The sequence below is a fragment of the Macaca thibetana genome, chromosome 20 (genome assembly GCF_024542745.1).
Source record: "Macaca thibetana thibetana isolate TM-01 chromosome 20, ASM2454274v1, whole genome shotgun sequence".
Lineage (NCBI taxonomy): Eukaryota > Metazoa > Chordata > Mammalia > Primates > Cercopithecidae > Macaca > Macaca thibetana.
In genome coordinates this window covers 70,771,242-70,783,668 of record NC_065597.1, presented here as the reverse complement: position 1 = coordinate 70,783,668, position 12,427 = coordinate 70,771,242, and the positions used below count along the sequence as shown (strand labels likewise).

Genomic DNA, 12,427 nt, shown 5'->3' with positions numbered 1-12,427 from the left:
AAGCCCTTTGGCTTTGGGGCCTGGTGGAGGGATGACTGAGTCTTAATCAATGCTGCATCTGCTGCCCCACTGCCTCCTTGTGATTACCCTGTCGTGCGTCCTGAACATAAAGAGCGATGTGTAAACCTGGCTTGAATTTTGTCCCGCTCTTCACAGGGGGGGCGTCTGAAGGAGCCTCTCCAGAAGCTCAAGGAAGCTATTGGCAGGGCAATGCCAGAGCAGATGGCCAAGTACCAGGACGAATGCCAGGCACACACGCAGGCAAAGGTTGCCAAGTAAGTTTGTCCTGGCGCTTGCATGGCGCGACCCTCCCGTCTCTTGCCTCTTCCCCTCCCGTTTCTCGGTGTGTACTGCCATTTCTCCAGGAGCCTCTTGGCTCTTCTCTGGCCTTTTCTCCTTCTCTGTGAAGTCCCAGTTGTACAGAGGGTGAGGGGAGAGGTGGTGGGCAGGAGCACCTTGGGGTCCCGTGTAATTCTATTCACCCTGTAGGATGCTGGAAGAGGAGAAAGACAAGGAGCAGAGGGACCGGATTTGTTCGGATGAGGAAGAAGATGAAGAAAAAGGGGGCAGGAGGATAATGGGACCTCGGAAGAAGTTCCAGTGGAATGATGAGATCAGGTGTGCCCCCACTGGGACTTGGCCTCTTTGGAGGGTTGGTTGGGCAGTGTCTGAGCACATCCCCTATTGCTGACAAAGGTTAGGCTCATTTACTTTCATCAGGGCTGCTGAAAGCACATGATTGGAACCTTGAAGAAGCATCTGGAGTAGTTTGGAGTTTCTGATTTCTGCCTCCTTCTCAGGGAGCTACTGTGCCAGGTGGTGAAGATCAAACTGGAGAGCCACGACCTGGAGAGGAACAACAAAGCCCAGGCTTGGGAGGACTGCGTGAAGGGCTTTCTGGATGCGGAGGTCAAGCCCCTCTGGCCCAAAGGCTGGATGCAGGCCAGGTGAGGGCCATGTGCTGAGATGGACATCTGTGCAGTCAAGACATATTTGAACGCTGCTTTTGTGCCAGGCCAACAGGATCCCTGCCCACAGGGAGTCACTGTCTAGCTGCCTCAACTCTGATCTCACCTGAGTAATTGGGGGACATGCAGGTAGCTGGGAAAGGGTGTTCTGGATCTTCCCTGGAGGAAGGGAAGTTGCCTGCAGGGTTTTGTTTTTGTCATATTTTTTGTCCCACTTCAGGTTGAGGTTTGGCCTCCTATCTCAATATGCACTTTCCTTTTTTTTTTTCTTTTTTTTTTTTTTTTTTGAGACGGAGTCTCGCTCTGTTGCCCAGGCTGGAGTGCAGTGGTGCGATCTCAGCTCACTGCAAGCTCCACCTCCCGGGTTCACGCCATTCTCCTGCCTCAGCCTCCAGAGTAGCTGGGACTACAGGTGCCCGCCACCACGCCCGGCTAATTTTTTGTATTTTTAGTACACTTTCACTGTGTTAGCCAGGATGGTCTTGATCTCCTGACCTTGTGATCTGCCCGCCTCGGCCTCCCAAAGTGCTGGGATTCCAGGCGTGAGCCCGCGCGCCCGGCCGCACTTTCCTGCTTGAACATACAGGCTGCTGCGAGCATTTGAGAGATGGGTTCATCTTGGGTCTTTCCTGATGCTCCTGAAGAAGCCTCATTTGCAGGGAGCAGGGCTGACTCCTTATTGGAACTAAGTGCCAGGCTTCCGTCTCAGAGGCTACCTTGTATGAAGTCGCTTCCTGCGAATGAAGTTATTTCTGTCATACACAGGACAGAGAAAGTTAGCTGGAGTGATTTTATTGATTGGACCCGAATCATCTGTTGTGCGGACAGATCTTGGAACCTTTGAAATTGCAGTCGTCTCTACATAGGCTGGACTCACATGAAGAACATTTTTTGTTGAGTTTCTCTGGACAGAGACGCGCTGGGTCACTCCACGTTTTATTCCTGGAATGGAGGGAATAGGCAATAAGGAAAGTGCTGTGCCCTTTAGGGAAGCATCACCATGAGAGGTTTGAGGCAGAGCCATACATTTTATTGGTAAAAGCCAGACTCAGCCTTTGGGCAGCCAGTGTGGCCCATTCCGATCCTCTCACCAGGAATTTGGCTCCCCAATCCATTGACCTTTTTTGTGTGTGAGGGGAACAGAGTCTCGCTCTGTTGCCCAGACTGGAGTGCAATGGCACAATCTCGGTTCACTGCAACCCCTGACTCCCTAGTTTGAGCGAATCTCCTGCCTCAGCCTCCCGAGTAGCTGGGATTATAGGTGTGCGCCACCATGCCTGGCTAATTTTTGTGTTTTTAGTAGAGACAGGGTTTCACCATTTTGGTCAGGCTGGTCTTGAACTCCTAACCTCAGGTGATCCGCCTGCCTTGGCCTCCCAAAGTGCTGGGATTATAGGCGTGAGCCACTATACCTGGCCAATTGACATTTAATGAGGGATAGCCACTGAGTACCGGGAACACTAGCAAAGCTCTGGGAGTAGAGTCCCAGCTTTCTCGGGCATGTACAGATGCCTGCTGTTCTGTGTCTTTCAGGACTCTGTTTAAGGAGAGCAGACGAGGCCATGGACACCTGACTTCAATCCTGTGAGTGTCTTGGTATTTTCACATCTCGGGACAAGTGTTGTTTTTGGTCTCCTCTGGATATTCTCTAAAGCTTTTCTGTGCTCATTCCTTTGAACAGGGCCAAGAAGAAAGTTATGGCTAACCCTTCTAAAATCAAGGTGAAGGTGAGTCAGTTTGCTCAGGTCACATGTCAGCTATGCTCATCTCCCTGCAGCTATGCTCTGGAAACCTGTCAAGTGACTGTGGAAGCTCATTGATCTTTACTGGTCTGGGGATAGCTACTCAGGATGGCATTCTTGAAGTTACACCGGGACAGAGACCCAAGCCACTTAACCCCCCTCTAGCCTTGGTTCTACAAACAGTACCCAGCTGGCCCAATTCCTGGGGTTCTTGTGGGATTAAGTGGGATCTTCTTGGCAGCCCTCTGAGGAGTCAAGAGCCCCTGCAGGTGTGAAGGTATTACACTGTGATCTTTGTATGGAAGAAATACACTCGAGCCAAGTGCAGTTTAGCTTGGAGCCACAGCAGAAAGAAAAGGCAACTTTGTTGAGCCACCAGGCGGAAATGGAGGGCAGTACAGTGGCTGGAGAATAGACACTGTGAAGATTACCTTGGATGTTGCAGAAACCTCTCAATGTAGTAAAAATTGCTGTTTATCAACATTTTTTCCAGTTCTTAGTGTGGTGCCCTTAGCCATGCCTAAGCAGACCATGAGAATGAGATGTGCAAGTCGTTTACTCCTAAGTATCTGTTGAGCTCCCACAATATCCCAGACACACTGTATTGAGCACCAGGGATGGAGGAGTGAAGTATTAGACCCCATTCTTGTTCCCATGAAAAACTTACTCTTCTTTGAACCCAGTCTGAGGAGTTAGGTGATGGGAAAAATCAAGGAGGAAAAAATAGCTGCTTTAAGCAATTTTCATGCCATGCCTTGGTCTGATTGCAGTTAGGAGTGCGCTAAGACAGTGGGAATGCCAGTAGGCAAAGTATCTCTTCATGAGAGTCTTACACTTTTCAAAACAGAAGAAAATTTCTCCTGGTGGCATGTTTGTGCTTAGCAACGAAGCATGCCGGGATAAACCCAGCCCTGGCCAACCAGATACTCGCCAGGGGTGATGAAGCCATGGCATCTAAAGTCAAGGTGGGCGCGGCTCCTGCTCTCTCCTACCGCTTGTTTTGTAATTATACAGGAAGACCTAGTTTTTTGCGCCTCAAGTTCACGTTTATATCCTCACAACAGGCCAATGTTGACATCTTTGGACCTTTCTAAACATCAGCATTTCTGTTTTCCTTTAGGAATCGTCTACGAAGCCTGATAAAAAGGTTTCTGTCCCATCAGGACAGGTTGGTGGCCCCATTGCTTTGCCCTCAGATCACCAGACAGGAGGCCTGAGTATTGGGGCCTCGAGCAGGGAGCTCCCATCCCAGGCATCGGGCGGCCTTGCTAACCCTCCTCCTGTCAACGTGGAGGACTCGTTGGATGAAGAGTTGATCCGCAATCCAGCCTCCTCTGTGGAAGCTGTGTCCAAGGAATTGGCTGCATTGAATAGCAGAGCAGCTGGGAACTCTGAATTCACACTGCCTGCACCCTCAAAAGCACCTGCAGAAAAAGTTGGAGGTGTTTTATGTGCAGAAGAAAAAAGGAACTTTGTGAAGCCCAGTCCTTCTGCTCCACCACCAGCTAGCTCTCTGCAGTCACCCCTCAATTTTCTGGCAGAACAGGCTCTGGCACTGGGGCAGTCCTCTCAGGAGAAAAAACCAGAGAGTTCTGGCTACAAAGAGCTGTCCTGCCAGGCTCCCCTCAATAAGGGCCTGCCAGAAGTACATCAGTCCAAAGCAAAGCACCACAGCTTGCCACGGACGTCTCACGTGCCCCAAGTGGCAGTTCCCGTGCCTGGCCCCCAGGTCAAAGTCTTTCATGCCGGCACTCAGCAACAGAAAAACTTCACGCCCCCATCTCCATTTGCCAATAAGCTCCAAGGCCCAAAGGCTTCTCCCCCACAGTGTCATCGTTCCTTCCTGCAGTTAGTGAAGACAGCGGCCAAAGGCCAGGGCTTCCATCCCTCTGCACCAGCCACCTCAGGAGGCCTGCCAGCCTCCAGCAGCAGCTCTCACAAGACCCCAGCCTCGTCCTCTTCTGCCCTGAGCCATCCAGCAAAGCCACACTCAGTCAGTTCTGCAGGCTCATCTTACAAGAATAATCCCTTTGCCAGCTCTGTCTCCAAACATGGGGTTTCTTCTGGCAGCTCTTCCTCGGGAGGAACACCAGTCCAGAGTTCTGCTTCTGGGAGCCTGGTCCCTGGCATACAGCCTCCCTCCGTGGGACAGGCCACCAGCCGACCCGTCCCAAGCTCAACAGGGAAAAAAATGCCTGTTTCCCAGAAGTTGACCCTGGTAGCGCCTCCAGGCGGTCCAAACGGAGATTCCAGTGGAGGGACCCAGGGAGTGGCAAAGTTGCTGACCGCGCCCGTACCTTCTTCAGTCAGTGGTGTGACATCGTCTACCTCCTTGTCAGTGAGTATCCAGCATAGCAGCCTGCCCTGCCCCACTCACAGGGGCCTTGGGGATGAGGTTGCTTGCCTTACCCCGGGTGGAGAGAGAGATCTAAAACCACAGGTCAGGTAGGAACAGTGGGCTCAGACGTAGGAAGGGAGACGGGAGACTGGGCTCCCTGTTCTCAGGTATTCACTTTTCTGGTGACAGGAAGCCCAGGATGGCCTAAAGCTTCTTCTGAAGAGGGCAGAGGGAGCTAAAAGACAGCCAGCACCATGCCTCTTCAGAGGCTGGGTCTGTGTGGCACAGAATGAGCCACAGCACTCGCCTTCTGTGACCCCTTGCCTCTCCGTCTCTCTAAACAAGGCGGATGGAGGTGCAGTCTTCTCTCAGTGGAGTCATGTGGGGGTGTTCATGGACCAGGAATAGCAGGACCTTCTAAGAGTGATTCTGTTGATTTTTTTTTTTTTTTTTTTTTGAGACGGAGTCTCGCTCTGTCGCCCAGGCTGGAGTGCAGTGGCCGGATCTCAGCTCACTGCAAGCTCCACCTCCCGGGTTTACGCCATTCTCCTGCCTCAGCCTCCCAAGTAGCTGGACTACAGGCGCCTGCCACCTCGCCCGGCTAGTTTTTTGTACTTTTTAGTAGAGACGGGGTTTCACCATGTTAGCCAGGATGGTCTCGATCTCCTAACCTCGTGATCCGCCCGTCTCGGCCTCCCAAAGTGCTGGGATTACAGGCTTGAGCCACCGCGCCCGGCCGATTCTGTTGATTTTTGAAGGACAGAGTCCAGTAATTTAGCAGGTTCGGGAAGAGGGAATGAGCATTTTTTTTTCTTTTTCTTTTTTTTTCTTTTCTTTTTTTTTTTTTTTTTTTGAGATGGAGTCTTGCTCTGTCACCCAGGCTGGACTGCAGTGGCGCTGTCTCAGCTCAACTGCAAGCGCCGCCTCCTGGGGTTCACGTCATTCACCTGCCTCAGCCTCCCGAGTAGCTGGGACTACAGGAGCCTATCACTGCGCCCTGCTAATCTTTTGTATTTTTAGCAGAGACGGGATTTCACTGTGTTAGCCAGGATGGTCTCAATCTCCTGACCTCATGATCTGCCTGCCTCGGCCTCCCAAGTGCTGGGATTACAGGCGTGAGCCACCACGCCCGGCCTGTTTTTTTAATATATAAATGAAGTGGTTGCAAAGACAAAATCATAGAAAGGTCTGTTGGAGGTCTCACCTCCTTTCCTGCACCCACCACCCCTGTAAGGTAACTAAGCTTTTTAGTTTTTGGTTTATTTTCTTTTTAAACAAAAGATTAATAAATATATACAAAGGTATATATATATATGTATGTATGTGTATGTGTATAAATATATATACACATACACATGAACATTTATGGATATGTATATTACATTTTTCCCTTCACAAAGGAGGCTTTTTTTTTTTTTGAGACACAGTCTGGCTGTGTCACCTAGGCTGGACTGCAGTAGCGTGATCACAGCTCACTGCAACCTCTGTAGGAGACATATTGAATATCCTGCTTTTTAAAAAATTATGTTGCCTGGAATCCATTCCATGTTGGTTCATAAAGACTGTCCTGGGTCCTGTCTTTGGGGCTGCAGGGTCGGAGGGTGCCTCCGAGGGCCAGCTGACATGGATGTGTGTGTCCTCCTTTGTGTTGCCAGGTTTGGTGTGAGTCAGCCATGAACAGGACTGGAGTTCTTACCTCTTGCTGTGTTTCTTCCCTAGAAAGGAGCGAGTGGGACTGTGATGCTGACTGGCTCCTCTTTGATGGCTTCACCCTACAAATCCAGCAGCCCAAAAGTGTCTGGGGCCATGAGCTCGAACACCGTGGGAATTATAACCCCTATTCCTGTCCATGTGCTCTCCTTCAGCGCTGACTCCTCTGCCAAAGCAGGGGTCTCCAAGGATGCCATCGTCACAGGCCCTGCCCCTGGGCCCTTCCACCATGGCCTTGGCCACAGTAAGTGCTTCTTTGCTGCCTCTGGTCACTTGGGAACCTCTAGATTGTGGCCAGGGGTCCTGCTGTCATGTACTCTGGTTCCTGTGTTTGAGTCTGGTGTGTGACTGTGGGGAACATCTCCGGGAACTGTGCTGAGCCCCCACTGCCCCTTTGGGTGTGGTGCCCAGACTGGCCTGGCAGGTTGTCAGGGGCTCTTGCCTGCTGGAGCTGCTTTTCCGTGCCTGTCTTCAATGTGTGTGTTTTGTTCTTTTCTCCCCTCCTGTTTTCTCTCAGGTCTTCTGGCTGGCTTGCACTCCAGCCCGCCCCATGCAGCGCCTCTCCCACACGCTGCCGTGCCCACCCATATCCCGCAGAGTCTGCCAGGTAATCACCCGACGGTCAGTGTGCCATGTGCACCATGTGCCTTCGCCCTCTCCACCCCTGGGTGCTTTGCCACTGCCAAGAGTCTTGGTGTCTTTGCCTTGTCGCTGTTGTTTTGGTTTGTCCTTTGAGGCTGTACTTTGTCTGTACTCAGGGTGACACGCACTTCTACTCTTGGGGTTTCCTCTGGTCCCCACTTGGAGCTGCCGCTGGGTCAGCCTCAGCCTGTGTGATCACAGGGAAAGTTGCGGGGGGCAGGGTGGGGCGGTTTTGTGTATGATGGAGGAGTTCCTAACCCTTGGCTCGTTTTTTTCTCTTCAGTTAAAAAAAAAAAGGAAGGTAATGGTGCATCTTCTCCAAGGGCTAATTGGGTACAACAAGGTCTTGAAATGCAAGCTGCTCCACTTTCAGATGTGATTGCTTAACAGAAGACTCTCTAAACTTTGTTTCCATTAAAGGGAAAATCCAAGTAGCAGCCAGAGGCCGCAGTGCAAGACTTTGAGAGGAGCAGCTTTAAATCTGTCCAGGTGTAAAAACTCCATCAAAACAGATTTGGAGGCACAGCAGGCATGTGGCCGGCACTCCCCTTAGAATAGCACCTTCTGAAATAGCCTCTAAAAGCCTCAGGCTTGAGGCTGGTCTGGTAGCACCTGAGAAGAGGGCTCAGGTGCCCCGGGTTGGCACCTTTGCATTGAGTGCATCTGCCTCACCCTGTCCCAAGTCTGCGATTCTTGGGTACGCCTCCTGGAATTCTGGCATGGGAAGTCTCATGGTGTCTCGGCTTTGACCTAGCATTCTTCCTACTGTAGACCTGCTTCAGACATGACCAGGGTGCTACTTGGATAAGGGGAGAGCCACTCTCATGGGAGACAGCTGAGGTAACCCTGGTGAACTGGTGCCAGGTGGAAGTAAGGACCCTCTATGCTGCATGTCTCCCAAATTACATCTGCCTCATGATGTGCTGTGGCTCCCTGGCACCATGGCATTATAGTAAATGCCAGAGACCATATGGGGCAAGACTCAATCTGGATATCTCCACAGTGGAAATTGTGCTGCTTTGAGGGGCTAAGCCTACAACACTAGTGACTCCTCCTTTCCTTGGGAGGAGAAGTAAAGTGCAGTGACTTCTCTACAAACTAGAGGCTGCAGAGCCAGCTTGGTAAGAGCAGGGGTCTTTCCAAAGTCAGGCTGCCCTGCCTCTGCTTACTCTCAGGAACGTTACTCTCAGAAAAGCAAAGAATTGAGGCCGGACCCGGTGACTCACACCTGTAATCCCAGCACTTCGGGAGGCCAAGGCAGGAGGATTGCCTGAGTCCAGGAGTTCAAGACCAGCCTGGGCAACATGGCAAGACCCTATCTCTACATTAAAAGAAAAAAATTAGCCAGGTGTGATGGCATGTGCCTGTAGTCTCAGCTACCCCCAGTAGTATATAGCTTCAATGAGGAGGAGGATATTGAATGTCCCCAACAAGAGGAGATGAAAAACATTTGAGGTGATGGATAGGCTAATAACTCTAACCCGACACTACACGTGTTAGGTGTCAAAACATCACTGTGTACCCCATAAAATATGTATCATTATTATGTGTCAGTTTTTAAAACTGTTTAAGGCTGTCAGAGTCTGGATGTGGTGGCATTGAGAGGCAGGAGGATTGCATGAACCCAGGAATCAGACGGTATAGTGTGCTATGATCATGCTTGTGAATAGCTGCTGTCTGGGCAACATAGTGAAACCTCATCTCTCTTTTTTGTTTTTTTTTTTTTTTGAGACGGAGTCTCGCTCTGTCACCCAGGCTGGAGTGCAGTGGCCGGATCTCAGCTCACTGCAAGCTCCGCCTCCCGGGTTTACGCCATTCTCCTGCCTCAGCCTCCCGAGTAGCTGGGACTACAGGCGCCTGCCACCGTGCCCAGCTAAGTTTTTGTATTTTTAGTAGAGACGGGGTTTCACTGTGTTAGCCAGGATGGTCTCGATATCCTGACCTCGTGATCCGCCCGTCTCGGCCTCCCAAAGTGCTGGGATTACAGGCTTGAGCCACCGCGCCCGGCCGAAACCTCATCTCTTAAAAAAAAGTTTTTTTAATCAGTTTAAAAGTTCGGGGAAAAAGAAAGTCAATGAGAAAAGCAACTATACCACAACAGGGTTATCCACGTGAGCCTCTCACTTCCTTAGATGGACTTCAGCTTATAGGATGACACGAGATGCAAGTAAGAAGCTATTTGCGCATTTCAGCCGTGTGACTTGTGTCTGCATTGCTTTCCTTTCTTCTGTGGACTGAGAATGCTAGTCCTTTGAATTTGTCTTTACAGGACCTGAGGGTCTTTTGATGGTAAGAGAATGAATGATCATTGCTGCCTTGAGTTCTATGTGATCGTCAGGCCTCGCCTCAGGATGGCAATTGTAGCCTGAGATGACATAACCCAAGTTGCATAGCAGAGTTGCTCTTCTGGGAACACCGTGCTGAGTGACCACGAACCTTCGCAGTGCTATTATGCTTGCAGGCTGCGGCCAGGAGCAGTGTACACGAATAACCACTTGCTGGTGTCTCATGGCTTCTTTGAGCTCTGGAACACTCAGCATTTGGTGACTTTTGCTATTTAGATGTTTCCCTTGAAGTTTTGTTACTACTGCCTTAAGGAAATCAGAGAGCCTGAAAAACTTGTGTTCTAATTTTTCTTACTCTTTTCCAGGTGCTTCTCAGCTTCACGGGAAAGGGCCTGCTGTACCACGGAAATTGTGACCGCTTCAGAGGCAAGGCTTGCCACTTGGATCTGGGTGGAATCAGAACGTGCAGGTCTCCCAGGATGGACACTCACTGCGCCCTTTCTGCTGCTTGGTGTTCTTCTGGAGGAGCGTGAGTTCTCAGTGGAGCGCTTCTTGGCACTTCTGACGTGCCTCCCACGGAGGGAGCCGGGCCCTTGCTGCTCAGGAGGTGCAGACTGTCGTGTGCTCTGGGCCTTGCGGCTCTGTTGCTAGACGGTTGTTAGAGGGGCAGCTCTAGGCTGGGGCGTGTGCTGGGCCATGGTGGGAGGCATGGTGTTTACAGGCTCTGGTGGCAGAGCAGTTGGCACACCTGCAGGTGAATCTGCCTGACCCCCTGGCATTTGGTCAGAGTACCTCAGAGCACCCCACTGCTCAGGGGCTCCTTCTGGCTGCAGTAAGCTCCCTGGATGGTCACAGTGCTGCCTCATCCCAAGGCTGTGTGCTCAAGAGAACAAAACCCAGGCCAGAGCCACAGCTAGGAGACCTGCACTGTCCCTGCAGAATACTAAGAACACCTAGGGTGTGCTCACTGTGGGGGCCAGTTTCTCCTCGGAACATGACAATGAAGCTCTTTTAGAGAAAAGACCTTTGTAGATTCAACAATTGTGATAGGATTTTTACAGACACCTATTTTGGGCTCAGTTTTCATCATTACCATTAAATGCATTGGATAGAAGGGGACTGTTCTTCACACATCATATTATAGGAAGACATAATTCCAGTGCCTTTATGGTGGAGCAGAATTCGACAACACATGTCCATTCAGCCCTCTGAGTGGATCTGAGATGAAGACCTTTTTAAAGATATGTCTGTATTCAAGACAAAGCCAGTTTTGAGTTTTTTACACTTGCACATCATTATCTGTGCCGTCCTGACTAGAAGGGTGTCTGGGCCCCCAAATTCCAAGTCCCAGTGTAGCCAGGGCTCCCATTTTGCTTTTCCAGAGTTTGTGGAGTTGGACTGCAGAGCCCAAAGCCCTTCATCTTTCTGAGGGTCAAGGATACCAGGGGTCCCGAGTCACAGATAGACATTCCAGTTTGTCTTCTTAGAAATCATTCGTAGGCAGTGCGGCAGAAGCAGGCCTCTGTGAAGTGTCTGCCAGGTAGAAATAGGCCTTGAAGTCCTGGGGCCCTCCAGGCAGTGGGGTTATGTGTCGACTTAAGGATGATGTGCGGGAAGAGCTTGAGGAGTGGATCAGAGAGACTAGGACAGTTACTGCAGAGCTCGTAAGTCACCACTCAACCAGTGGCTGTTTCACAAGGATTTGAGGGCACTTGCCTGTCCTGTGAGGTCTTTGCCACAAGGTGAGTGTGAACTGACTGCTCCAGCTGAGTGATCTCAGGCATGTTGAGAGTATAGCGCCCTCAGCACGTACACCCGGGGGAAAACAGATCGCTCTTGGCTCCTGACTCCCAGGGTACAGCGCCCAGTAACTCATCCGTCATTCAGAGGTTTCCTGGCCTTCCTGGTTTCCCAAGGAGCAAGACCTCTGTCCGCCCTTTGGCCTGGCCTCTGCTCTGACTCCTTTTTTACATAAGAACCAATCTGTGTTTTACATTGGGCTAAGTGGATTCCTTATCCCTTTGTTATATATATTTTTTGCAACTTGGATTTCCAGTTTGTTTACAGAGTAGTCTTAGGTAGTAGCAAAAGAGCCAAAGAAGAGATTTGTATTGCTGAGCTCAAAGCCAAGCAGAGGCCGGCAGTGGAGGCTGAGCAGGGACTCTCCAGGCTTCTCTGCCCATAAACACCCGGGTCCCAGCCCCTCCTTCCTTTCCCTTTGGTGCTCCCTCCTCCCCATGTACCATTGCGCGCGCAGCTGGAGCAGAATACCCTCATTTTTAGGAATCTAGTGATGCCTCTTGCCTCAGGGAAACGTTTCTTTGATGGGGAGTTTGAGATTTCTTTTTCTTGTTTATGCTTTATTTGTGGTAATGAAAGAGCGAATGACTGAACAGCCATGGCAAGGCAGATCTACAGGCGAGGCCGCAGCAGAGGGTAGGGCAGAGCGGCCTCGGGGTCTGGGGGCTGCAGGGGTTTCCTTGGTGCAGCGAAAGTCTCTGAGCACTTACCGGGCGTGGCCGTTTCTTATGTGTGAGAGGGGCTGTGGCTTTTGTGCAGCGACTATGTTGGTGTTAGGGGTGGTGTGGAGATTGTTAATCTTGTATAAAGTGATTCAATAAATTGTTTCAAGGTTTCCAAAACATTTTTTCTCACTCTTTTTTTTCTACCCTGTGGAAGTAGTTCATCCTGTAGGAGCTGTTATATATGGAATATCCATTTTGGCTGAAAGCCAAGAGGGAG

The 12,427-nt window shown here is 50.7% G+C and overlaps 2 protein-coding genes across 5 annotated transcripts in view; one reads left to right on the top strand and one right to left on the bottom strand.

The window, feature by feature from the left end:
- Positions 1–12,327, top strand: part of UBN1 (ubinuclein 1) — a 36,450-nt gene extending 24,123 nt beyond the window's left edge. For 2 of the 4 annotated variants that reach the window (XM_050774225.1, XM_050774224.1), the window contains exons 10-17: positions 157–275; positions 490–618; positions 801–947; positions 2,502–2,552; positions 2,650–2,695; positions 3,831–5,048; positions 6,768–7,002; positions 7,276–9,100. In XM_050774225.1, the coding sequence (XP_050630182.1) occupies positions 157–275; positions 490–618; positions 801–947; positions 2,502–2,552; positions 2,650–2,695; positions 3,831–5,048; positions 6,768–7,002; positions 7,276–7,493 (2,163 nt within the window). In that variant the 3' untranslated portion in view covers positions 7,494–9,100. Of the gene's footprint in view, positions 1–156; positions 276–489; positions 619–800; positions 948–2,501; positions 2,553–2,649; positions 2,696–3,830; positions 5,049–6,767; positions 7,003–7,275; positions 9,117–10,050 lie in introns of those variants that run through there. The other 2 variants (XM_050774226.1, XM_050774223.1) reach the window with 2 other exon arrangements.
- GLYR1 (glyoxylate reductase 1 homolog) overlaps positions 1–12,427 on the bottom strand; it is a 204,471-nt gene that overhangs the window by 71,590 nt on the left and 120,454 nt on the right. The gene's annotated exons all lie outside the window — the stretch shown is intronic.